The sequence below is a fragment of the Clarias gariepinus genome, chromosome 14 (genome assembly GCF_024256425.1).
Source record: "Clarias gariepinus isolate MV-2021 ecotype Netherlands chromosome 14, CGAR_prim_01v2, whole genome shotgun sequence".
NCBI lineage: Eukaryota > Metazoa > Chordata > Actinopteri > Siluriformes > Clariidae > Clarias > Clarias gariepinus.
In genome coordinates, this window is record NC_071113.1 from 30,120,001 (window position 1) to 30,146,437 (window position 26,437).

Sequence of the window (26,437 nt, forward strand, 5' to 3'; positions counted from 1 at the left end):
TAATTATAATTACATCATAATTACAGAGTAAAGCTTCCCCGCTCTTTCAGCTTGTAATGACGGTGTGATAAACGCTGACACTGGGCCTCATTTATTCAGCTTTATATGATCACATTCAAGTGTAAATCACCTGGAGGAGAGTTTAGTATTTATTAAAATCCTAAATTATTATTATTATTAAATAATAAAATAACTTCAAAAGACATCTGATCATATGGGATTTTACAGAAAAGTAGTTCCTAAAAATATCTTCCTATTTACCTAAACCCCTTTTTGGACAGGGTTAGTTTTTTTATGTCAAAGTAGATAATGTGGTGTATTTTAATCTAATCTGTGTCGTGCGAACTGACTGGGATTAGGATTGGGACTAAAAAACTGTGTCCATAAAAAATCCATTCGTCAGTGAGACGCGTCAGATAAAAGGCTTCCCTTTGCTATGATAGTACACACAGTTCTCACGGCGGGATCAGGAAGCTGTTCCATGTGATGATTTCCTTTATGTATGCAGACAAAGCCGCGCCAAGGCGTAAGCAAACTAAGTCAACGCTTAGGGTCCCTGTCTCCACCAGGGGGCCCCCAAGAGCGACAGCGATTTATTTCTTTTTTGGTGATATATAATGTAATTGGACAATAGTAATTATACAAAAACGCAATATTAAATAACAAAAAAAAAAAAAACAGTAAGATAAAGTTATGTTAATAAAAAACTCATGTAAACTACGCTATGTTGTGAGCTAATGTTAGCTGGCTAGTTAATTAACAGCCTCACTGTATCTTTTTGTTTGAATAAACATCCTTAAATAGACGTGACATTTTATTATAATATAACTAATTAGATAAAGATAGTTTTTCTGGGTATACACAGTATTTTTGTAATAAAACGAGCTTCTGTTTCATAAACTTGTTACTGATAACAGCTAAACATTATTTACATTTGCCTACCGTTGGGATCTTTGCTATAATATTCCAATATCATTGTGCCTCAATTAGTTAGTTACAGTTTAAGAGTTGTTGGTGTATGTGTACAGATGGCTTGTTTAATAATTTATGTTGTTATTATATTCTGTTCCATCAACAATACTGTTATGAAACTTCTCTAGGAGCACCGCTGGAAATATTTTGGAAGTGGGGCACAACTGTTATTTTTATACCATGTCAATAATCAAGCATTGACAATAGTAAATCGTACTGGGGGCACAGAGGCCCCCCGCCCAAATAAAATTCTCCTTAGGGGCCCATAAAGGCTTGGGCCGGCCCCTATATGCAGACTTCTAAAAGGCTCATTGGATCAACTGGATCAAGATGAAAACTTGTGTATTTCTAGTAAAGAATTCTATCTGAGATTTTCTCTTTATTTATGCATTGCCATGACAACTCCAGTTTTTAAAAAAAACTTAAGCTAAACTATAACTATAACTTAAGCTACTTGTTCATTGTACAGACATGTTCTGGTCATGTGACCTACTAATGATCAGCCAAGTCTACATTACAAAATGTGTGTGTATGTGTTTGTGTGACGCACCCATTCCTGTGATGCATGTATAGTATAAAGAGGCCATGTGTGAATGATACGACCTCAAAAACGTGACTTACACAAAACACTACAACAATAATTGTGCATAATATATGTATAGTACAGCATTTCTGGACTTGTGTTACCTTCAGCATGATCCCAAAGTTCAAAATAACAGCCTTGCATTGAAAATAAACACAATTTTCAGTAAAAAAAAGAATGAGTTAAAATCTCGTAACACATTTAAGTGGACTTCATCAAATCCGCTTCCACCGGTGCTCATGATATCGTAACAGATTTTATCACGATATTAATATTGTTCAACACATCGCCCAGCCCTACAATACACACACACTGTTTTGTGTATCAGAAAATATTATCTTGCTTAAAAGAGCAATTATAAATTCTATTATTATAAAAGTTTTTTACATTTTGTTCCAAAATTCCATGATAAATAATGTCACCATGAATAAAAAACACGAGTTATTTCAGTTCTGTTCAAATAAACCCAGACGATCTCAGTGACCCCAACACCCGCCGTCCTCCTCTATCGCTTTTCCTTCCTTCTCTTTCCCTCCTTTTCCTGAACATCCGCCACTTTGTTGACTTGCAAACAAACAGGCGACCCCGACACACACACACACACACACAAACACAATGTGTGTATTTTTAGCCCTGATGACGCAGTGTATCTGAAGTGGAATGAAGAAAGAACAACAAACTGAAGGAGGAGTCTAGAGTTTCAGCATCACCCTTAAGAGGTGGGTAGTGCACGTGAAACACTCACTCACACACACACACACACACACACACACACCCACACACACAATCACTTTCCTTGGAAATCCTCAATACAGGTTTGTTAGTTCTAAGATTGTTTCAGTAGCTCAGTAAGATGTGTGGAATGAGATAGGATTCTGTGTGAATAGGGCGTGTCTACAAGTCCACGTGAGGACTGTTTATCTCTCTCTCTCTCACACACGTGCACACACACACACACACACATAGCTACACACCTATAGACAGTCTCACTATTAACAGTTCCTTAGAAAACCCCAGATCTTAACACAAAGCATTCTGAGATTTAATCGTTTCAAGCGTGATAAGAATCGAGAAGGTCCTGATCTTCAGGAATGAGGTGCGGCCCAGCAAAATTCACTCAGAACCATTTCTTCTACAAGATACTTTAATTTTTAACTTCAAATTTACTTCAAATTATAAACATCAACCCAAGATGTCTAATCTCAGGCCTATTTCACCGGTGGGTTTGGGACGCGTCCATAATGGACTACTGATAATGGGGTTTACACTTTATTGACAAAAGTATTCGCTCGCCTGCCAGTCAAGTTCTTCCACACCAAACTTATCCATGTCTTTATGGACCTTGCTTTGTGCACAGTCATGTTGGAACAGGAAAGGGCCGTCCCCAAACTGTTTCCACAAAGTTGGCATCATGAAATTGTCCAAAATGTCTCGGTATGCTGAAGCATTAGGAGGTTATTTCATCGGAAGTAAGTGGTCGAGTCCAACTCCTGAAAAACAACCCCTTCCAGTTCCAACATGACTGCGTACCAGTGCACAAAGCAAGGTCCATAAAGACATGGATCAAACGGTCAAAGATTCCCATAAACACAGTCCTAAACCTTGTGGAAAGCCCTGACAGAAGAGTTGAAGCTGTTATAGTTGCAAAGGGTATACATCATATATATATCAAATTAAACCCAATGGATTAAGAATTGTATGTTCATATGCATGTGAAGGCAGGCGAGCAAATCCTTTTGGCAATATAGTGTGTGTGTGTGGTGTATATACAACACATAGAGCAGTACAGTGGGTACGGAAAGTATTCAAACTCTCTTCAATTTTACACTCTTTGTTATATCGCAGCCATTTGCTAAAATCATTTAAGTTCATTTTTTTCCTGAATAATGTACACACAGCACTCCATATTGACAGAAAAACACAGAATTGTTGACATTCTAGCAGATTTATTAAAAAAAGAAAAACTGAAATATCACATGGTCCTAAGTATTTAGACACCCTTTTTGATCTAATACAGTCATGAGTTTTTTGGGAAAAGATGCAATAAGTTTTTCACACCTGGGATTAAGGGTTCCTCTGCTGTTCCTCCTTGCGGATCCTCTCCAGTTCTGTCAGGTTGGATAGTAAACGTCGGTGGACAGCCATCTTTAGGTCTCTCCAGAGATGCTTAACTGGGTTTGAGTCAGGGCTCTGGCTGGGCCATTCAAGAACAGTCACAGAGTTGTTGTGAAGCCATTGCTTTGTTATTTTAGTTGTGTGCTCAGGGTCATTGTCTTGTTAAAAGGTAAACCTTCGGCCCAGTCTGATGTCCTGAGCACTCTGGATTTTCTCCACACATACTACTTAGAATTAAGGCTGAAAAGTGCTATCTTGGTCTCATCAGACCAGAGAATCTTATTTCTCACCATCTTGGAGTCCTTCAGGTGTTTTTTAATGTGTCTTGCACTGAGGAGAGGCTTCAATCGGGCCACTCTGCCACACCAACTGGTGTTTTGGGTTTTTCTTTACCTCTCTCACCAAGGCTCTTCTCCCCCGATAGCTCAGTTTGGCCGGACGGCCAGTTCTAGGAAGGGTTCTGGTCGTCCCAAACGATTATGGAGGCCACTGTGCTCTTAGGAACCTTAAGTGCAGCAGAAATTTTTTTGTAACCTTGGCCAGATCTGTGTCTTGCCACAATTCTGTCTCTAAACTCTTCAGGCAGTTCCTTTGACCTCATGATTCTCATTTGCTTTGACATGCATTGTGAGCTGTAAGATCTTATATAGACAGGTGTGTGGCTCTCCTAATCAAGTCCAAAGGGTCTGAATACTTAGGACCATGTGATATTTCAGTTTTTCTTTTTGAATAAATCCGCAAAAATGTCAACAATTCTGTGTTTTTCTGTCAATATGGGGTGCTGTGTGTACATTAATAAGGAAAAAAGTGAAAATAAATGATTTTGGCAAATGGCTGCAATATAACAAAGAGTGAAAAAATCTGGGGTCTGAATACTTCCTGCACCCACTGTATGTAGGATTCTAGGAACAAGAACCTTTTCACCAATTGGTCATATTACTCGACTAATCTTTACACTAGAGCTCCAGACTGATCAGACAGCGAGTGGCTCTCCTATACAGCGCCCTCTTCAGGTCATTCCATAGTTTTTTGTGGTAAGTTCTGACTGGACCGTTCCAAAAAGCTGATCTTCTCTGATGATGCTGGGTTTGTTCTGAAGAAGTGGTGGCTCAATGTGTGCACTAAGTTGCTGATCAAAAGGTCGGCGGTTTTAGCCCCAGCTCTGCAAGGTTGCCGCTGTTGGACCCTGGATTACGAGTAAGGCCCTTAACCCTATCTGCACCAGGGACACTTGATATCGGAGTTGACTCTGCATGTTGGGATATGCAAAGAAAGAATTTTACTGTGCAGTACTGTTTATGTGACAAATAACGGTTTTCTTCAGCTACGTTTGGACCATTGATGATGATGATGATGATTCCTTCAACCTTGACTAGAAGCAGCTCATTACCTGGTTGTAGCACTCTGACAGTTATAATAAAGTATTTTTAATAAAGAACACTGTACCGTTTCAGACCTGAAGCCGTTTCCTCCTCAACACACATTCAGTGGCGTGAGTTAAGCAAAGTTGCTGTTTCAGCGTCTTGTCTGTCTAACACCTCTCAGTGTTATGTCCAAAGCAAAATTCAACCTCGTCAAGTAGATGAGGCTGCAGAAATGCAAGTTTCCTTCCTGTAATTTTGATGTGCGCGACTTCATGCCTACTTTAGAGTTAGTTAAAAGTTCATGCTTTTGGACTGAATCAGTGGTTTTCTATCCATCAGATAATTACTGTACACACAGCTACACTCGGGTATGATCCTGGACCTCCTTTATTGGATCATGTCCTGAAAACTGCAGCCACTGTGTCCATGGTACACTTTGTGCCTCTGTGCCATCAGGGAAGAGAAACCCCCCACATAACGTTGCTGAGTCTAGACCTGAGTAACTGATCAACCCCGGATCATAACACTGTCTCCAGAGGCTTGTAGCAGTTGTGATGCCTCATGTTTGAATAGAGATGTTATTTTTTGAACCATACACCATTATGCCTGATGTTAACATCAGGGTAAGGCTGAGAGTGTTCTTTTAACTTCCCTTTTCTGGAATTTTAACCCAGTTTTGAGCCTGGCTGCGGTTTCCATGGAAAAACCCTAACATGTTAATTATGTTTTGTCAAAATTGTTTTCTGGAGGCCGAGCCCAGGAGTGTTTGCAGCACAATTCACTGATTGACAATTAACCACTTTTTGTATTAGTGCTCACTTACACACACACACACACACAAATTCATTTTTTATATACAGTATATTCAGATTTCTATAAGGTATGTATTTAATCAGATCTCTACAGTGTTCCTATATAATCAAAATTCTATAATATCTCTATATAATCAGATTTCCATAGCGTTCTTATATAGTCAGATTTCTATAGCGTTCTTGTGCTGGAGAACGCTATAGAAATCTGATTAAACTTATGCATAAACTAGATTTGTTATATAGTATTTCTATATAATCAGATTTGTATAGCATTCGTATATAATCAGATTTTTACAAGGTCTCCTATATAATCAGATTTCCATAAGGTTCCTATGTGTTCAGTTTTTCTATATGATATTAAATTAAAGGCAAAATAAACAATTTTAACATTCTGCACTTCAGATGAGGTGGGCGCTGAACAATTATGTGTCATGGAATTAAATAAGATGAGAATAAAAACAACACAATCTAAAAAAAAAATCCCATATAATAAAATATAAGATTCAAGTGAAATGATGTATGGAAGTATACAGTACATTCTAAATGAAATTAAAATGTACGGTGAACAACAAATTACGGAAACAAATCATAATTGAATCAAAACAATCAAAACTGAATCAATTCTCACACAGCATGTGTGTAGTAATGATTTTTTTTGCATTAGATAAATGATTTATTTATTTCTTAACTTCATTATCCTCATTTTCCATCAGCTAACGTTTCTCAGAGCAACAAAAACCTGCCTGCCGGCTGTGGTTGACCCCCAAGGCGCTGGTGTAGATGAGATAACACCCCTGCGCGGTTCATATCTCACAATGTATGCAATAGTTAACGCACACTGACTGTTCACTGCCTCTTTTCCTAAACTAATCGTGATACATCCTGTTGGCACTTTTACAAACTTCAGCGCTAAACTTCTGTTGCTGCCAGACTATAACGGATAACGATATACGTTACAGGATGTAAATATGTCTGTCGTCTGAATCCTTACATCTAGACAGACGGCTTAACGACTCACCCTGAGGCAGGACAACATGCGGCTACGTGAGCTGATGAAATGCAAGGCCTGTATGCAAATATCATCAATACTTAAATGTAGTGAATACGGAAGGGATGAAGTTTACCTCACTTCCTGTTATCGTGGTACGCATTAAATGGACTAATTGAATCAACGGGTCAGTTTTTGATTTAGAATTGATTCAATTATTTTTAATTGAATGCAAATTCTTAAAAAATTCTCCATAATTGTTGCAGAAAATACTTGCAGATACTTTTTGCATTTTGCAAAAGTATCGCTTCGTGTCCTTCCTGTTGAGAGTCTATTAGCAGTCAGCTCAATACCGCCTCCTACTGGACTGGAGTGTGGCGCGGACAAATTGGCAAGAGAGGGAAGAATCGTTTTAAATGAGACATGACATTTGATATCAACACCACAAGTTACAAAATGTACAAAAGACCACAAGTTACAAAACACCACAAGTTACAAAACTTGATGAAGCGTACATTCTGTTTGATTTCACTAAAAAGCACGTCATACTTTCATTTATTTTATACCTCGTCCCCCATAGTCGACTCGAATAGTGTTTTATTAACTATAGTTTGGAAGTCCCTGTGTTATAGCAGCTGTAAACACTATTTACCTCTCCAGGCTCTCAATAAATTAACAAGACAAAAGCAAATAACAAATATAAAAGTGCACCTCGTCATAGAAAACATTTACCCTAATTTTAACTTTGTGTAAAGCGTGTCGTTCTTGTTAGGCGTGCTGATCATAAAGTAATTAATTTATATTTTTAAGAAAAACCTGGTTTAAATGAGCTGATGAACATACTAAATACAAAAAAGATTTCTAATGGGACAAACCTTCATGTGTGTCATGTACTCTGTAGACATTTAGATGTTTTTACTGAACAACGTGATATTCGTGATCAGATTAAATACTGCTGAACTGCTGAGTGTGCAAAAAGAAACTCGAACGTTCCCACAGTGCTGAGGAATGTCACACGGCTAACACTTCTGCTTTATTTCTATTGTATTTCTCTAAACTCTCTGACTATAGCAGCTCGAAAAACCAGACATAAATCTATAAACAGTTTTTAAAAACCTAATTAACTACACAATGACACGTTTAATCTTCAGACAAAACAACACATGATCCAGTTCAACCAGCTTGTGTACACGCATGTGACACAGAGACACGGGTTACAATGGGTTGCAAAAAGGTATTTGCCCCTTCCTGATAATTTTTTTTCTTTTTGCATATTTGTTACACTTATATGATTGAGATAATCAAAATGTTTATTTTAAACAAAGATAACTTGAGTAAATACAAAATACAGTCCTACATGTGAAAATGTAAAATGTAGTGAGGCTTTGCAGGAGTGTCCGGTCTACCAAAATGATCCCAAGAGCAGAACCACGACTCATACAGGAGCTCATAAAAGAACCCAGAACAACATCTAAAGAACTGCAGGCCTGTTATGTTCATGATTCAACAATAAGAAAGAGACTGGGGCAAAAATGGCGTCCATTGGAGAGATCCAAGGTGAACTTGTTTAGGGGGCAATTACTTTTTCACACAGGAGCAGGATTGGACAGCGTTTTTCCCTTAAAAAAATAATTCAGGAAGGGGACACACACAATAAACTGGGCATAAACAGTTGTATGTCCATAAGAAAACCACTCATCAGAAAAAAGGCTTCAGTTTGCTAGAGAGCATAAAGTTAGGAATTGATGGAAAAAGGTCATGTGACCTGATGAGTCCAGACTGACCCTCTTCCAGAGTGATGGGCGTGTCAGGGTGAGAAGGGGAAAAACATGAAGCGATGCTCCCATCATGCATAGTGTCCACTGTATAAGCCTCTGGAGACAGTGTTATGATCTGGGGTTGCTTCAGTCGCTAAGGTCTAGACTCAGTAACGTTATGGGGCAATAAAATGAAGTCAGCTGACCACCTGAATGTACTGAATCACCAGGTTATCACATCTATGGAGGGTTTCTTCTTCCTTAAATTGTTAAAGTCTAGTTCTGTGCACCATATTCAAAGCTAAAGGCGGTCAATAAAATCTTAAAGTGTATATTCTTTGTGTGTATATATTTTACAAAGTGATAATCTTTTTTTTTCAGTCAATCCCGCACTCCATTGCACCAACCCCCCATAAACTCAAAAGACAAAGAAAATGAAGAATGTACTCTTGCAAAACATGAATGCAAGAATTTGTAGAAGATGCATGCAGTTTGTAATTTCATGGGATTTCGTCAGTTTTTAAAAGTGTTAGTCAATCCTGAATCGAAAACTGACCACAAAAATGTAATCGATTAAATTGCAAAATTATTATATATTCACGCAGCTCCAGTACTGATGCATCTTTACTTTAGTTTATTTACTACACCAGTATCTCAGCTGCTAAATCTCAGACACCTGAGAAACACATCCTAAATGATTGACAATAAAAAAGGGCGAGGGTGGGTGTCAAAGTAAGGTTGTTACCTAATTTGTATCATCTTGGGTTTTGGTGTTGGTATATAGTAACATAAGTACCAGGCAGAACTTGGATCACTCATCCAGCCATCCATTCATTAATGGTCAGGAATGTGGAGGATCCAGAGTCTAAAGTTATAATATAAGGGCCTTTAAGGGGTTTATTAGATGTAATGAATAGGACCAGCCAAGAGCAGGGATCTGACGCTAAACCCAGACGCTGCTCTGTGAACTCCGGTGGTCTCAGGATGGGCGTCAGAGCATGAAAAGGGATTAGAAGTTGAGTCAAGTATCTTTAGAAATAAATATCTGCGTACAGAGAGAGAGAGAGAGAGAGAGAGAGGGCCGTTTTTGTAAGGGAGAGAGGAAAAGCAAGCTGAGCAAATACAGGTGTGTTCGTATGTTACACACAACGCTGTAACCATAGAGGTTTGCATCGTTTCATCTAAGAACATATCACAACCGTTCTTACAGAGACGCACTGGAGCCCATTTGCATACAGAGGAAGTCAGGTGAAGACAAACACGCCAGTCTTTAACAACAGCCTCAACTGTTCTCCTCCCACCTTTCACCTCTGAGTCTCCTTTTCATCAGAGAGACCATCAGTTACAACATGTAAATGGATCAGACACAGCCCAAAGTTAGACCATAGCTGCGAGCAGAAAAGTGTGTGTGTGTGTGTGTGTGTGTGTCAGACACAGGGGGAAGATAAAGAGCTTCAGGGTGTGCTCTGTTTGAGAAAATGGTGTCTAAGCTTTAACACAGTAACACAGTGTTTTTTTCCTGCCTAACCAGATTGGATTAGTGTTTTTACTTCTACTTTATATGTGTGCATGCGTATGAAGCATTGTTCTCCGCAACATCAAAGCCTAAAGCTGGGTTCCAGGTAACAGGTGTGAAAAGTTCAGGGCTGCAACTAAAAAACTATAAACTGTGTAGAAAATATAAAATATATAGCTATAAAATAAAATATATTCTGCCAGCCATATCCATCATCGTAGTACACGAAAACCACTGCATATTCCTCATCCCATCTCACACACATCATGTCCCATCTCACACGTCATGTACCATGTCAAACACGTCGTATCCCTTCTCAGACACAGCGTATCTCATGTCACACACGTCGTATCGTATGTCACGCATGTCGTGTCCCTTCTCACACCTCGTATCCCATGTCGCGCACGTCATATGCCATCTAACACGTCATGTCCCTTCTTAGACATGTCATTTTCCATCTCAGATACGTCATATCTCATCTCGGACACATTGTATCCCACCTCGGACATATCGTATGACATCCAGCCCCGTAACATACCATGTTAAACACGCCATATCACATCCGAGTAATGTCCCTCTCAGATGGGAGAAGCTGTTCACATGGTGGACTTTATCAAAAAATAGCAAAGGAGGCCATCCTGTTTGTAACTTTGGAGACTCTGTGAACATGTGGAGGAGGAAAAAAAATCACTTAGGATCTTCTGTGCTTGGTGAAACCCTGAGAACCCCAAACGGCATCTTAGGTATGAAAAGACCATCTCAGCAGACCCGCACACTAAAATACTGCTGTTTTCAGGGGTTATTTAAAATTTAAACAGGCAGAATGTGTGTGTTTTATAATTATGCAAAAGAAAGACATGTCAGCACAAGTCCTGTTGCATCACATTGTTAATACACACAGATGCACAGGTTGACTCAGCCCGTTAAAGCAGTAATTATGGGTTAATTATGGGAAGGAACTCCTGCAATGTACAGCCAAGGATAACTATTATTACTGTGGAAGCACGGATATTGCTCTAGGTGTTTAGCAGGAACTTGCATTAGAGTAAATTATAAAGTGCAGGATGACTTTCCTCAACCAGGAGGCATAAAAGTGAACCACCAACAGTCATTAATGAAAGTAACACATAATCAGGCACACTTTACATCTCTCACTCTCTTATTCATCAGGTTCTCGCTTTGGAGAGATGGCCAATACAAATTACATAGTGAGGCAATAGAAGAAATACATTTCAAGCCATTGCCCAGAAAATCTTTAATTACTTTCGACTAACAATATTCTAGACGCGTAACAACCTGTAACAACGTCTTGCTTGCTAATTAAACCAAACGCTTGATTATAGAAAGCGTAAGAAGAATTCAGACCTACTCATCGCTATAGAACAACAAGACTTGGGTTAGCAGGCAAAGAATAAACTGATTCTATCCTTCAGTTACCTACTGTCTGAGTTGGAAATTCCACTAGTTCTCAAGAAAAGCATTTCACAGTGTGACTTATCGTGATACTGATATAAATATTTTGCCCCCACCGCCATGTGAACCCCCAAAACACAAACCAAAACATACAACATACAAAAATCTAATACATACACATACATAACACATTACAGAAATGTACATCAAACATTACATTAAATACCAAAGTATACAACAAACATCATAATCAAACATAAAATAAGCCATAGAATCACACACATCAAAGAACCTGTACATCTAACACATTAAAGAGGCCATATATAAACACCTTCAAGAGATCATACATTTAACAATTTAAAGAGCCCATACATCAAATACATTAAAGAACCCACCTCAAAGAGCCCAAACACATAAAAGAACCCATACATCAAACACCTCAAAAAGAACATATATCAAACAAATCAAAGAACGCATACATCAAACATCTCAAATAGCCCATACATCAAACACATCAAAGAACCTATACATCAAAAACATCAAAGAACCCATACACCAAACACATCAAAGTACCCATATAACAAACACCTCAACAAGACCATATATCAAACACATCAAAGAACCTGTACATCTAAAACATGAAGGAGGCCATATATAAACACCTCAAAGAGATCATACGTCAAACACCTCAACGTGATCATACATCAAACACCTTAAAGAGCCCATACATCAAATACATCAAATAACCCCCCTCAAAGACCCCAAACACATAAAAGAACCCATACATCAAACACCACAAAACACCATATATTAAACACATCAAAAAACCCATACATCAAACACATCAAAGAACCCATACATCAAACACATCAAAGAACCCATACACCAAAACATCAAAAAAGCCCATGCACTAAACACAACAAAGAAGCCATGCACCAAACACATTAAACAGCCCTTGCACCAATTACATAACATAAGAAAAGTCCACATGCTAAACAACACATCAATGAGCACATACACCGAACACAAATTAACCCATAGACCAAATAACAGATCAACAAAACCAAACACTAAGCATTATACAATGCATTTGATCAATAACCCCATACACAAAAACAGTACATTGCGTGACACATCAAGGAATACAATAAAGAAATTCTTCACCAAACAATACCCAGAAGAACCCATCCACTAAACACTAAAGGCGTAAAACACCAAACACCAAAGGAACCAATACAACAAGGAACACCTCCACTAAGTACCAAACACCAAAGAACTGCTGAAGCTAAAAAACAATATTCCAAAACAAACAAATGCATAAATATCAATCGTTCCAATTTTTAACTAAATATTACAGCACAAAAATCATTATTATCTGGCATAATGATTTAAGTGAAGCTATCACCAGGCTTCACATCTAATTCCAGACCCCAGTATTGAATCGTCATATCTTGGAGGATTTGTGCAGGGGAAAAAAATCAAATCTCTATTTTTAAATGTGAAGCATTTAAACATTATTGTTGCAGTAAAAATGTAAACCAGGTAATTTACACGATCAGAGTCAAAAGCAGGGTTAGATTAGGTAAAGGTCAAGCCCTCCATAGGAGCCATTTCCAGCTGCTCTTGAAGGCTTCAAAGACCTGACGAGCCTCTATAAGACTGACTCAGGATCAGCTTTTGCTCTCAGGGCTTTATTCTGTCTCGTTAGCTCGGGCTGGATCGACCGATCTGGGATCTACACAACAGGCGATTTTCTTCAAAGTGCGCTGTGCATCCTGTGTGCTGCGCGGGGGAACCTCTGTGCTGAAGCACAACCTTGAAGATTAGAGAGGATCAGGACTGCCGGTTATTCAGCGCTATGACCTCACACAGCGCTGGGGATTAATCCCAACACTCCAATTATACATTGGGCTTCCTCAGGTTTTCAGATAGGACACAATAAGTGAAAGGTAACCGTTAGTATAGAAGACTTAACACCTTTTTACAGCTGCAGGGAATACCACTGATCAGAGCTGGCCAAAGTACATAAACCCTGTACTTGACTAAAACGACAGATTCCCCAAGATAAATATTACTCAAGTAAAAGGAGATGTCCTTCATTTACTTGTGTAAAAACTATTTTCTCTCTCTCTCTCTCTCTCTCTCTCTCTCTCTGTGACTATCTACAACCAGCTCCACTTCTGATTTCAGATTCTCTGATTTGATGGTATTATGTGTGTATTGAAAGGAAAACATGTCACACATTTATGATAGTCAACGTGATAGTCAGCAGGTAGCAAAATTAGGCTTTAAGGAGTACACACTACTGTGGTTAGGTAACGCTATACCATGCAGAAATGCCGTGAAGTAAAAGTACAGATATTTGCTGTAGCATGTATTGGAGTAAAAGTAAAAAGTATCTAAATAAAACTACTCTAGTCAAGTATAGATACATGAAATAAGTTCAATACAATAATGAAGTACCTGTGCTCAGTTACCTCCTAACTCAGGCACTGGTGTTATGCTCAGGTATCTTCATGAACAAAGAGTTGTGTCTAGAATATATGTTTAAATGTGAAAATTATATGTTTATTTTAAGTGCAAAAATGTATCTAAAATACAGCAATTTTGGATTGTGCTTAATCTAAATGAAGTAGTGAAGACAGTACAAATTACAGGTTTATATTAATGTTTTTTTTCCTATAGTAACAGCTAGGGATGGGAATTAATAAGACTTTACAATTCCAATTCCATTTTCGATTCTGCTTAACGATTCGATTCTTTATCGATTCCCTTATCGATTCTCATTTGGAAAAAAACGTGATGACGTCATCAATGGCCGTGATGACATCATTTGTGCCCACTGGAATCGTTAAGGGAATCCGAGGAATTGAAACACTGGGAACCGGTTCTTAACAAGAACCGGTTTTCGATTCCCATCCCTAGTAACAGCTCCTTAATCAGTACCTATCGGTACCTTTTTTCTTTGCTTCATATAATCCTTTGTCTCTTTTTTTTCATTTCCTTTTTTCTATTACTATGCTTCACTTTTTTTCTTTCAAACCTTTCTTCCTTTCAAATCCTTAAATATTTGCACTTTTTTTTCAAAAACTACATTTGTTGTTTTTTCTTTTTTTTGCGTTCTATTCTATTCTATTATATTCTATCCTATTAAAATATAGTATAAAGAGAGGCTGGTGAGGGGACGAGTGTTTATAGCTGCAATAACATTAAGTGACTTGTTCTGCTAACACTAAATAGATTTTAAGAAAAGTTAGTAAATACTTTTTTAATTGTTGAAAACTGTTGTGGTTAAAAAAAGAAAAGTTAAAACCTTTGTGTTGTAGGAAAATAATCAATCTGGTAACTCAGGGTGGTAACAATAACTCCGTCAGATTCATCACCTCACCCTGGGGTGGATTATAGGAAACAGCTACAGTACATTATCTCTACAGAGAAGTTTCTCACAATCTGTCAAAGATCCGGTGTTGGATCTGGTCATAGAGTCCCGAGAGAAACTGGCTAAAGCTCGGTATGGAAAAGTGGAAAAGGGGGTAAAAGTGGAGTCTCGCCAGACACCAGATCTCCCTGATCTTCCCACAGCAGAGAGTCATTAGCGGTTAGCGATAAGTCTTCGAATACTTTAATTCTCGGGGTATTTCTAATCTTAAAGTGCCATCACAACAGTTTGGACAAGGAAACAAATAGTTGACACACCTTTGTGTGAAGTACTTAGTTATTAGATGATAATTTTTACACTGCACTAGTGTGATCATGCGATTGTGTGGCATAAAAACTGATTAAGCATGTGATATTATCTCCGGTCACGTCTGTATAGAGCTACAGTTTTGATTTGGAACGAGATGTTAGATTAAAAATAATGTAGTCCAACCAGCTAGACATAGTTTTTTTATTTGTTTATTTATTTTTTCATAAATGCACGTGCATGATTAATTGTCCAAACAATTAAACGGTTGCAAATTCCACCTGGAACCTGAGCAGGGTCTAGTTTCTGAGTTTGTATAAGATCATATCTGACCAAAACCTCTTAAACACCATCACCAGTGCCTTGTGTTACTCTTACACCACAGCACTGTTCTCAATTCTATCGCTTCATTCTATTCACCTTTATGCCATTTTATACTAATAATCCTCACTTTTGTTCTTTTTTTACCTTCTCTCCATACTTCCTTCCTTTCTTCCTGCATTTCTTTCAGAAATGTCTTTCATTAAGTTTATTCCAGACACAGTATTCCTCTGAGGACGCGTGTGTGATATGTTTAGCGCTCAGATGTGAAACAGATGCTGTTCAGGGTGATGAGGTGTGTGTAACTAGAGTGTGAAAGACATTCTGCTTTTTGCATCTGAATTGTAAATGTCTCTCTTTTCATGGTAAGATCCTTGAAAGCCCTGTCTTCAATCAGCTGTCTCTCTGTCTCACCCAGAACAACCACCAGGATCTTCCTCACAAGTCTGCTTTTAAAGGAGCCCTCATGGCCTCTCCACATGGCCTTTCTCACCATGACCGTGAAGCTCCATGCCCGTAGATCAGCAAACCTGTCATCACTCCTTATTCTCCCTGACCTTTCAGAAACCTTTAACACAGTCAACCGCACGACTCTCTCGTCCATCCCCATGGGTCCTGGAATTGCTGGGACAACATGCCACGGTGGGGAACAGTTTTGAAGTGGATATACATCTTCTCCATGTAGACTCTCCACTGGTGTCCCACAAGGCTCAATAATTGGTCCCTTTCCTTAATATGTTGTCTCTCAGGGATTTCATATCCTCACATGGATTTTCAGACCATGGCGATGATGATATTTACATCATCACCGCCTCCTTCATCAGACACTTTGTGTGGACCTCAGTAAGCATTTACATTTACATTTAGGCATTTGGCAGACGCTCTTATCCAGAGCGACTTACAAAAAGTGCTTTAATGTTTACAACATTGGATACATACTTAAGCCTGGGAGCTCATAATACTATGACACTTTTGGCGCCTTTCCCACGGCAAAGTAATCAACAGAGGTAAAAGTAGTTTGAATTTCTACCTGTACTATGTAGCCAGGGTGGGAAGAGTTCTGAAAATTTTATGAGATTTTATGAGATTAACTTTATATTTCCACTTATTCCGCTTTTTAATATCAGCTCCGTTAACTTTTAGAGTTCCGGGGGTTAAATCCCAAATAGTGTCAAATTGGAAGCAAGTGTGCTATGTAGGGTGTATACTTCCTTCTTTAACATATCAAGTAGTGGCCTTGATCAGGGGTAAAGGGGGATTTGGGATTCAGCCTTGTGTTAGAAGCTAGTTAGCTTTGTAGTCGTAAATACTGTAAGTTTAAAGGCAATTCGAAGCAGTTATTAAAGAGACGGCGTGTTGTTTAAGACTGAATAACGTTATCAGATGTGTGTTCTTGATGACAGTGCTTCTGTGACTGGTTGTGAATGTGGGTTTTGGCAGGCAGCTGCTCTCTCCTTAGTACTGCGGACCATACAGACCTTCTCTCACCCACACTGCGACTGAATTAACCACTGTAGAACAGCTAGAATGCAGAGTGATACACATGTTGTGCAGGAAGGCATCATATGAGCCCTAAAAAGCTCAAATGTATAGACTAGAAATTGTAGGTTTGTGTTCTGTTCATGGATTTCTTATATTCATTCTACATCGTCAGTGGAGATTTAAAATAAATATTTTCATGAAGCCCTTTCACCTGATTTTGAATAAATCGACACTCGCAATCGTGCACAATCATCTCCTCCAATAAGTTATCTTTCGTTATGGAGTTATCATTTACTTTTCAAAGCGGTATGCTGTTCCATTTGCATTAATGCACGCTGTAAAATTGCCAAAAATATTGTGAGGGAGACCTTCTAGTGTGTGTTTTTTCACAGCCAATTCCATGAGACAAAGTGACAAGAAGTCACATTATCGCTTATCAAGTCTTTTACATTTTCCTGGACTGTTTCCATGAAAGTGGGTTGGAATTTGCTCTGCTTCTATAGAACACCACTTTGATCAATCACACTGATAATGTCACTGATCAATCAGAAAACAGGGAAACCTGTTACCTCACCCCTACAGACCAGCCTTTGTGCCAGAGACGGTTTGGCCAGCGCCTGTACTGTTGTGACAAACTACTATTGATGTCCCATTAGATTAGTGATGAGAAACATTATGTGCAATTTGAGAGAACAAAGAACCTGCCGATGTCATTTGGCATGGAGGTTTGGCATGGTGCAGATCAGGCATGTGTGTGGTGCAGATCAGGCATGTGTGTGGTGTAAGGTAGATCAGAAATGTGGGTGGTGCAGATCAGTCATGTGTGGGGTGTAAGGTAGATCATGTAGGTGTGACATGAATCAGATTTGTGTGTGGCGCAGATCAGGCATGTGTGTGACGCATATTAGCTTTGTATGTGTGCAGATCAGGCATATGTGTGGTGTAAATCATGCATGGGTAGGATATAAGGTAGATCGGGTAGGTTTGTGTGAATCAGAGCATGAATCAGATTTGTATGTGGCGTAGATGTGTGTAGCGTAGATCAGACATTTGTGGCATAGATCAGGTTTGTGTGTGGTGTAGATCAGGCTTGTATGGGGTATAAGGTAGATCAGGAAGGTGTGACATGAATCAGATTTGTGTGTGGCATAGATTAGCTTTGTATGTGTGCAGATCAGGCGGGTGTGGCGTAGATCAGGCATGTGTGTGGTATAGACACACACACACACACATATACTCAGACCTTTAGACGTCTAGATTAGATTATGCATGTGTGTGAAGTAGATCAGGTTAGTGTGTGGAGTAGATCAGGCATGCTTAAGATTCAAATTAGGTGAGTGGGTGTAAATAAATTTGTATCATGTAAATCAGTAGTGTGTGTGTGTGTGTGTGTGTGTGTGTGTGTGTGTGTGTGTGTGGCGTTTACTGTATTAAACAGAGGTGAATTTGTGTTGAGTGAGATGTGTACACACTACTTCCCGTTCACTGCTCATGTGCTGCTCTCACAGAGCCACCATTCTCCAGAGTGTGTGTTTGCATATGTACTGTCTGTGTATGTGTGTGTGTGTGTGTGTGTGTGTGTGTCTGTGTGTGTGAGATCAACTGGTGAGTTACACACTGTCTTTAGACCGCACATGTTGCTCAGTAAATTAGATGAGCACACACACACACACACACACACACAGAGTTAGACAAACAATCAGATGCACACATATACACACAGACACACAAACAAACACACACACACTCGGATACACACAGTCAACATTCGGACACACACGCACACACAGACAATTAGACACAAACACATACACACACATATATACTCAGACCCTCAGGCACAGACTCTCACACAATCAGACACTCTGACAATCAGACACACACACACACACACACACACACACACACACTTTTTCTGGGGAAAAGCACAGCACAGGCCCGGAATTCCGGTGGGAATGATGAGAACTGGATAAGAATTAATACAGTGTGTGTGTTTAGTCTGTACAGTGTACTGTAAAAGGCCTAAACACACACACACACACACACACACACACACACACACACATAGAGTCTGTATGTACATTCCAACAAACACAGAGCTATCATCATACTGAGCAAATGTGTGTGTGTGTGTGTGTGTGTGTGGTATAAACACAGTGACAGCCGAATTTATGCGTGCTTTGTGAAAAACACACTTAATGTTGACTTTGCATAAACAGAGCAGCAGGGAAATCCCACTCTCTGTCTGACACACACACACACACACACACACTTACACACACTTACACACTCTCATTACACACTCTTACTTCACCCACACCATGGCTGTGTTCAGGCTTGTAGTTCGGTGCCCTTGGTTCGGACTAGAGCTTATCGATGATACACTGTTTTCAGTCCGGTGTTAAAGACGTCAGTGTGAACGCTAAGCGAACCAAAACGTGCGTAAGTGTGAACACAGCCTAAGTCCGGGTAACATACGAATTAAAAGCCTAATGTTTTTATTTTGCTTTTATTCAAACAGTCACGAACAAAATAAATGAATAAATAAATAATTAAATAAATAAAGTCAAGCAGGGAACGTTATTGAACGCAGCCCCGCCGCACCAGCACTCCTGAACGCTTATTTAATTTAACATTTAATTTGCCGATGTTTCATTTCTTATCAATGTTAGATATTTTAGTGGTAATTTTTGTTTTCCTTTTTTTAATCTTTCGAAACTCCGTCCGTTGCTGTGCTAACACCGCCGACGCGCGCATGAGACGTAGCCGGGACTCCGGTATCGATATCAGACGACGCTAGCGAAGCCGACTCTGTGCGTTCACACCGCAGTCAAGCCGCACCAGAGACACACCTTTTCGCACCATCTCGGTTCGCTCGGCGGCGTTCACACTGGTACAAGTGAACCGTCTTAACAGAACATGTCAAGTGTGAACACACCCTTAAACACACTCGCTCACACACACACACATGCTTTCTTTCTTTTCTTTATTCTTCATTTCTTCTCCTTAATCATCTTTCTTTCTTTCCTCACATTTTCTGTCTTAACCCTCGTTTATTAGGTTTTATTGCTCATTACTTTTTCTTTACTGATCTTTTGTTTGTCTTTCTTTCTTTCATTTGCTCTTCTTTCTCTTTTCTCACTCTTTCTCACTTACTTACTTTCATATTGTTTTTTTCTGTTGTTGCATTTTTATGGCTTATGTTACCCTTTTTTCTTTCGTTAAATGAAATAAATTACATTAAAAATAAAATAAAAACAAAAATGAATTAAAATGTACACAGTGCCCGCCGGTGCTCGGGTTGCCAGATTGCAGTCACAAATTTCCACTCAAAGGTTTCTATAAACTACTCAACAGAACATGTAAAGTATTCATTAGTGTGTGTGTATATATATATATATATATATATATATATAGTAGTATAACAACTAAATAACAACAAATAGTTTATAATATAATATCTACATTACTATACAGTATACATTATAAATATACAGAATATAGGAATAAACTTGCTAACAGGTGTTTCGGCTGGTGGTGAACCACAGTGCGACTCAGGGCCCCTGTGGGTGTAGTGACCCACGTGCAGCTCGTTTGCATACGGCGGCGTGTGAAGGCGCGTGATTGGTTGGAAGTGTGTGAGAAGCGAGGGGATTGGTCAGGGGAGGACGACATCATGGACTTCATTCCAGATGTCTCTGAAAGGCGCCAAAGTGGAGAACAAAGGGCAGCTTGACCACACACACGTACACACGCGCACACACACACACACACACACGCACACACACACACAGTGGTGCTTGAGTCAGTATCACATGCATCCTCTAAATTGTTTACATCATTCTCTGAATCTCTCCATTGTCAACTTTTTGGAGAAAAGAGGAATTTTTTTTACTGTGTGTGTGTGTGTGTTTGTGTGTGTGTTTGTGTGTGTGTGTGCTCTTTTTAGAAAAAAATAAGAAACAAACACAAAAGAAGAAATAAAAATAAAGAGAAGATAAAGCTGAGGTAAACACAGCGATAAAAAGGCGTGAGAGTGAGAGAGAGAGAGAGAGGTAGGTAAGTGAATGAGCGTGAGAGTGAGCAAGAAACAAGAGAGGAGGGAGTGAATGAATGAGTGAGCAAGTGAGCGAGGGGGTGAGGGAGGACCACAGCGTTAGTGTGAGTGAGAGTGGACACAGACACCATCAGGCTGTAATCCACACAACACTGCTGTAGAGTTGTGCATTCTGCTGTCATAAGAAAATACCCCTGGGCCCACCTGGGCCCCCTGGCCCCTGCCCCCAGGCCCCGCCCATTTGGTTCACTTTGGTTTTCCTTTTCACTCTTCTCCTCTTCTTTTTTTCTCCTGTGTTTTACAGTTAAACAGAGAGTACGCGCTCAGCTCTGTCCCCTCTCGAAGCGCCTGCACCAGATTAAACGCTGCCCTGTAGCGCCCCCTAGTGTTAAACACGACTCACGATGCTTTGTGATATGCCAGACTCAGATTTATTAATCATTAGGGACTCGCTGATCAGCAGTGATCACAGCAGATTAAAGGCGTACACACCTGTATTTACCCGTCCGCACCTGAACACCCTTCATACCGCACCTCTGAGCTCCGCCCACATCATTCACCAGATCATCACCGATCATCAGAACCTGGGGGGGGGGGGGGAGCGAGGGGGGGCGAGGGGTTAAAAAAAGTGGTGTATATAGGTATACATGCAAATTTAACACACACACACGTATGTGTATGTGTGTGTGTGTGTGTGTGTGTGTGTGTGTCTCACCTCATGGGGTTGGATGCCCATGTCATTGAGAACACTCTGGAAGAACATGGGTGCAGGTTTGCCCACCACCTCCGCCTCCAAATCACACGCATACTGTAAACACACATACACACACACACACACACACACATATATCAGTAAAAAATATATATATACCAAAAAAAATAAAGATGATTTAAAATCACTGAATCTGAATCAGTCAAGATGAATCATTAAATCACTGAATCTTAATCACAGAATCTATACAGATGAAATTAAATCACTGAATCTAAATCACTGAATCTGAATCACTGAATATGGATCAATGCGTGTGTGAGTGTTGACCAGAGCTCCCACCACTGTCGTACAAAATTACAACAAATCCAATGGTCACCACTGAATCTGAATCAGTAAATATGATTCACTGGATATGATTCACTGGAAATGACTCAGAACTAGCGATGGGAAGTTTGGATCATTTCAGTGACTCGGTTCTTTGAATCTCGTTGATCAAAATGAACGAATCTTTTTTTGAGTCATTTTGTTCTTTTGATCAGAAATAAAATAAAATGTTAAGATTTTAATAAACAGACCCCCAACACATCCACATACACAAATTTTGGCATCATATCTTCTGGTCCGAGTCGTTTATTCTGTTAGCGCTATTAGCGGCTATGGGAGTCACGTGACAAAAATAACAAACGACTCGTACCAGAAGACTCATGAGATGAACCGCTCATTTCTGTTTCCTGTACATAACCTACGGAGGTTTTGCGGTTATTTGCGCATGCAGGCTTAGTAGAACATGAACAAATCACTCTCCGAGACGACTCGCTCTTCTGAGTCACGTTAAAGACTCGTCCAAAAAGAACGAATAGTTCATGAACGACCATCACTACAGAGCGGGAAAATAACGAATTAAATTTACTCTTGTCCCGTTGTTTGGGTTGTTTGGCTCTTTGTATATATTTGTAGATAATTTTACTGTATATTTATGCACTCACCAGTATTAGGGGTGTGGCTGCCATTTATTTTGTGAAAAGGGGGAATTTATTCACTGTTTTTGGTTTAGGGAATCCCGGGAAGGAGGGGGGGGGATGGCGGTGGGGGGGATCTAGCTACTAAAATACAGATACCCCTTTGTTTATTATTTTGGCCTAGGTCCACCCTGAAGCTGATCAGTGTGTGTGTGTGTGTGTGTGTGTGTGCGCGGCAATATAAACCTCACTATTTTATCAGCTAACAACTGGGTCTAGTTCTTTCTGACGTATACCACCTGGTGCATACCGTTTAAAACAGAACCCTGAACAACTCTTTAACTGGATGTGACACCTTATTTAAGCGACCGCTTTGATTTTCAAGCACGAGAAAGCCAACAGCTTTATTATGCAGAGGTGTGTCCTTATTTAAAAAACAATTAGTTTGAGTTTATATCCGCTTGTCTTTTTTTTGAACTACACTAGAATCCCTCATCCCACCCGACTGTTAAAAAACTGTAACACTGTAACTTTTTACTTGAGTAGATTTTTATAATGGTTACTTTACTTGTACTTCAGTAAAATTTTACTGACACCACACACACACACACACACACACACAGAGGTAATCTTCACCTCCAGGGCTTTCATGTACGCTCCAACATCCAGCTTGAGGCCGTCTGTCTCCTTATAGTAACGTCTAGAACATGGACATGCAGTCAGTGAGACACTGGAGGGATTCTGTCATTACACTGATATAAAGTTAAATAAAGTGTGTGTGTGTGTGTGTGTGTGTGTGTGTGTGTGTGTGTGTGTGAGGTGATCCTTACCCTCTGCCCATGGAGAAGAGCAGCGGTCTGTCCAGTGAGATAAGGACCTGAAACGCAGCGTTCACGTTTTGGTACGAGAAGTTATCAGCAGCGTCTCCGATCACAACACAGTTGGGATCTGATTTATCCACAGCATCAAACTCCGGTCGCACATCTGCGGACAGGTAACACACACACTTGCATAAAAAAAGTGGTGTAAAAGTTTGACAATGGGGGCTGACAATATAGTGTGTGTTAGTGTGTGTATTTTATGCAGTACCATCGTGCACCAGCAGGTGGGGTCGGAGGCGGCGCTCCTTGAGGATGGACACTACAGCTGGAGCGGGGGAGAAGACCTCTCCGACATCGATGTCGAAGCCCATACGCTTCAGCTTCGCTACGAACTTCTCACGCGTGGCCTGAGTTTCATTCGTACAGAAACGGAGCTGCAGGTCCGAGGATTTTAACCTGCAGGACACAGAATACAAGATGTACTTATTTTACTTCACTACACCGTGTGTACGATTATTATTTCTAAAAAAAAAAAAACAATTCACCCTCAAGTTATATATACTGTAAAGGTGATAAAAGTTTAAAGCTAAGAGTTCGTGTGTAACTGCGTTGCGAGAAAAAACAGACGCCCTGCTTGTGATTTGGGTCTGAGGGTGTACCTGGTGCAGAAACAACTCACAGAAGAGTTTGGATATCTGTGAACAAAATTTCAGAGCGATATTGTAAGGAAGGTGAAAATTTCTTAAAAAGAAACGTTACCGGTGACGAGACACAGAATCATCACTGCGAGCCTGAGAGTAAACGGCGGAGTCTGGAACGGAAACATCCTCAGAGAAAAAGTTCAAAAGTCGACCGTCGGCTGGAAAAATTCATCAACGCTAAGAGTTTTCTGGGATTCTCAAGAGGCCAGAAGTATTGGAACATGATCAGGAAAAGGGTTCAACAAGAGACCGTGCTCGTTACAGTGAGACACTTATTGAAGAGCTGAAGACTAAACTTCAGATTAAACACGGAGGACTGATATCCGAGGGCGTCGTGATCTCGCGTGATTATACACGTTTGAACACTTTCGCCCAGACCGTCGACACTCTGAATAAAGTCTTTAACCTGTTTGTTTCCCTGAAAGCAGAAGTATCAGGATGAAAAGTTCATGAGCTCACAGCTCGCACTAAACCGTTTTTTTTAATGAGGAAATACAAAAGCTTGGCAACAGATGGACAAAGTGTGTTTAAGCAAGGACATTATGTCGATAAGAAATGATGCATTTGTCTTTGAATTTAAATAAATTCTCCTCCTTAATTGGAAGAGAGTTTATAGAAATAGTTAAAAGGTTAAAGCTAAAAATAATCTAATGATCTTTAATGTAATCAGTGATATTATTATTATTATACATGTCTGTCTGCAACTCTTAATTTCTTTTAAACTGTAATTTCGCAAACTTTTGTTTGGTGCGACATTATACTGTATGGTTTTGGTCTCCACTGCATTATTGGCTAAATATTAGGAACTTGTACAAAATGTACCTCGTTCACGGCAAGATTATGAACCTACTGTCATTTTATCAAGGAGAAGGAGAGGATCTAGAAGAGTTTATGTTTACGCCTTGTTTACACTAAGTTGTCCTTCTTGTGTGCTCAGACAAATACACTCCCTGTTCGGTAATCGGAGAGTGAATCACAGATGAGAAATGGAAAAAGTAGATAAAAGGATAAAGATGAAGTTTTGTCTTAAAACCACTCCAGCGTGTTAAAATTCACTTATACCACTTCAGCGCTGTTATTTCAGCCAAAGTGAAAATATGAACTAATCCCAGTAAAAATATTCACTTTATCTTTTCTAATTAATATCTATTGGTGCAGGTGTTTGTTTACATTGAGACAGTAGCGCATTAGTAGATTATTTTACAGTAGATTATTAAATCCCACACATAACTGTTCATAACATCACTTTTACTCCACATTTAGATTCACTGATGGTGCAGATTAAACTTCAGCCAGAGATCTAAGGACTGCAGGAGATTCAGTCAATTATTTAAAGACAGAGAAACAGACAGAGATGGTTTCTGATCCTCCAGTGTATGAAATGTAAAGAATTATCACTGAAAGATTGAGATCTGACCCCAATGTACAGACTAAACATTTCTTTTTCTGATACAGACTTATCCTTTAAGTGTACTTGGGCGCATATCTAGTGCACTTCCCTGAGCTTGCATTTACATTCCAGAAAGCGTCTCATTGCACATATAGTGCACTAGATAGTGCGCACACTCCCCTGGGTTACTCCCTACATAGCGCACTAGAACAGTCTGGAAACATTTGAGACGTGACCTCTTCTATGTTTTTTTTTTAAATCCGGGTGTTGTTGTTTTTTGTTTTTTTATATAAACGGTAAATATTTTATGTAAAACCTTCTGACGGCCTCCACCGAGCCTTCAATCGGCACTCCTCCTCCCTCTCCGCTGTCGTATAAAACTCCACACATGTCTAAAATCACTCCCTTCACTCCGCTTACACACTCCGGCCACTTGGCGGCCATGATGGCTGCACAGGAGGCGATAATGCGCATGCGCCTGAACTGAGCACTCTGGGAAATGGAGTTTGACTGAGAGACTCATGGACTACAGGAAGTGTAGTTCAGTAAAAGTCCTATATCAAAACTTTATTCTTTGTTTTTATCTGATGCATATATATATATATATATATATATATATATATATATATATATATATATATATATATATTTTTTTTTTTTTTTAAATCTACTTTTACACATATAGTAATATATATATATATATATATATATATATATATATATATATATATATATATTTTTTTTAAATCTACTTTTACACACACACACATATATATATATATATATATA

General features: G+C 39.4%; 1 protein-coding gene across 1 annotated transcript in view; it reads right to left on the bottom strand.

Annotated features, from left to right (window-relative positions):
• Window positions 1-26,122, bottom strand: part of lhpp (phospholysine phosphohistidine inorganic pyrophosphate phosphatase) — a 28,581-nt gene extending 2,459 nt beyond the window's left edge. Inside the window, exons 1-6 of the mRNA XM_053511936.1 lie at window positions 25,965-26,122; window positions 23,826-24,013; window positions 23,567-23,720; window positions 23,373-23,436; window positions 21,781-21,873; window positions 21,558-21,649 (exon numbers count right to left, since the gene is read on the bottom strand). Of these exons, the coding sequence (XP_053367911.1) occupies window positions 21,558-21,649; window positions 21,781-21,873; window positions 23,373-23,436; window positions 23,567-23,720; window positions 23,826-24,013; window positions 25,965-26,122 (749 nt within the window). The remainder of the gene's footprint in view (window positions 1-21,557; window positions 21,650-21,780; window positions 21,874-23,372; window positions 23,437-23,566; window positions 23,721-23,825; window positions 24,014-25,964) is intronic.
• Between the last annotated feature and the right edge of the window lie 315 nt (window positions 26,123-26,437).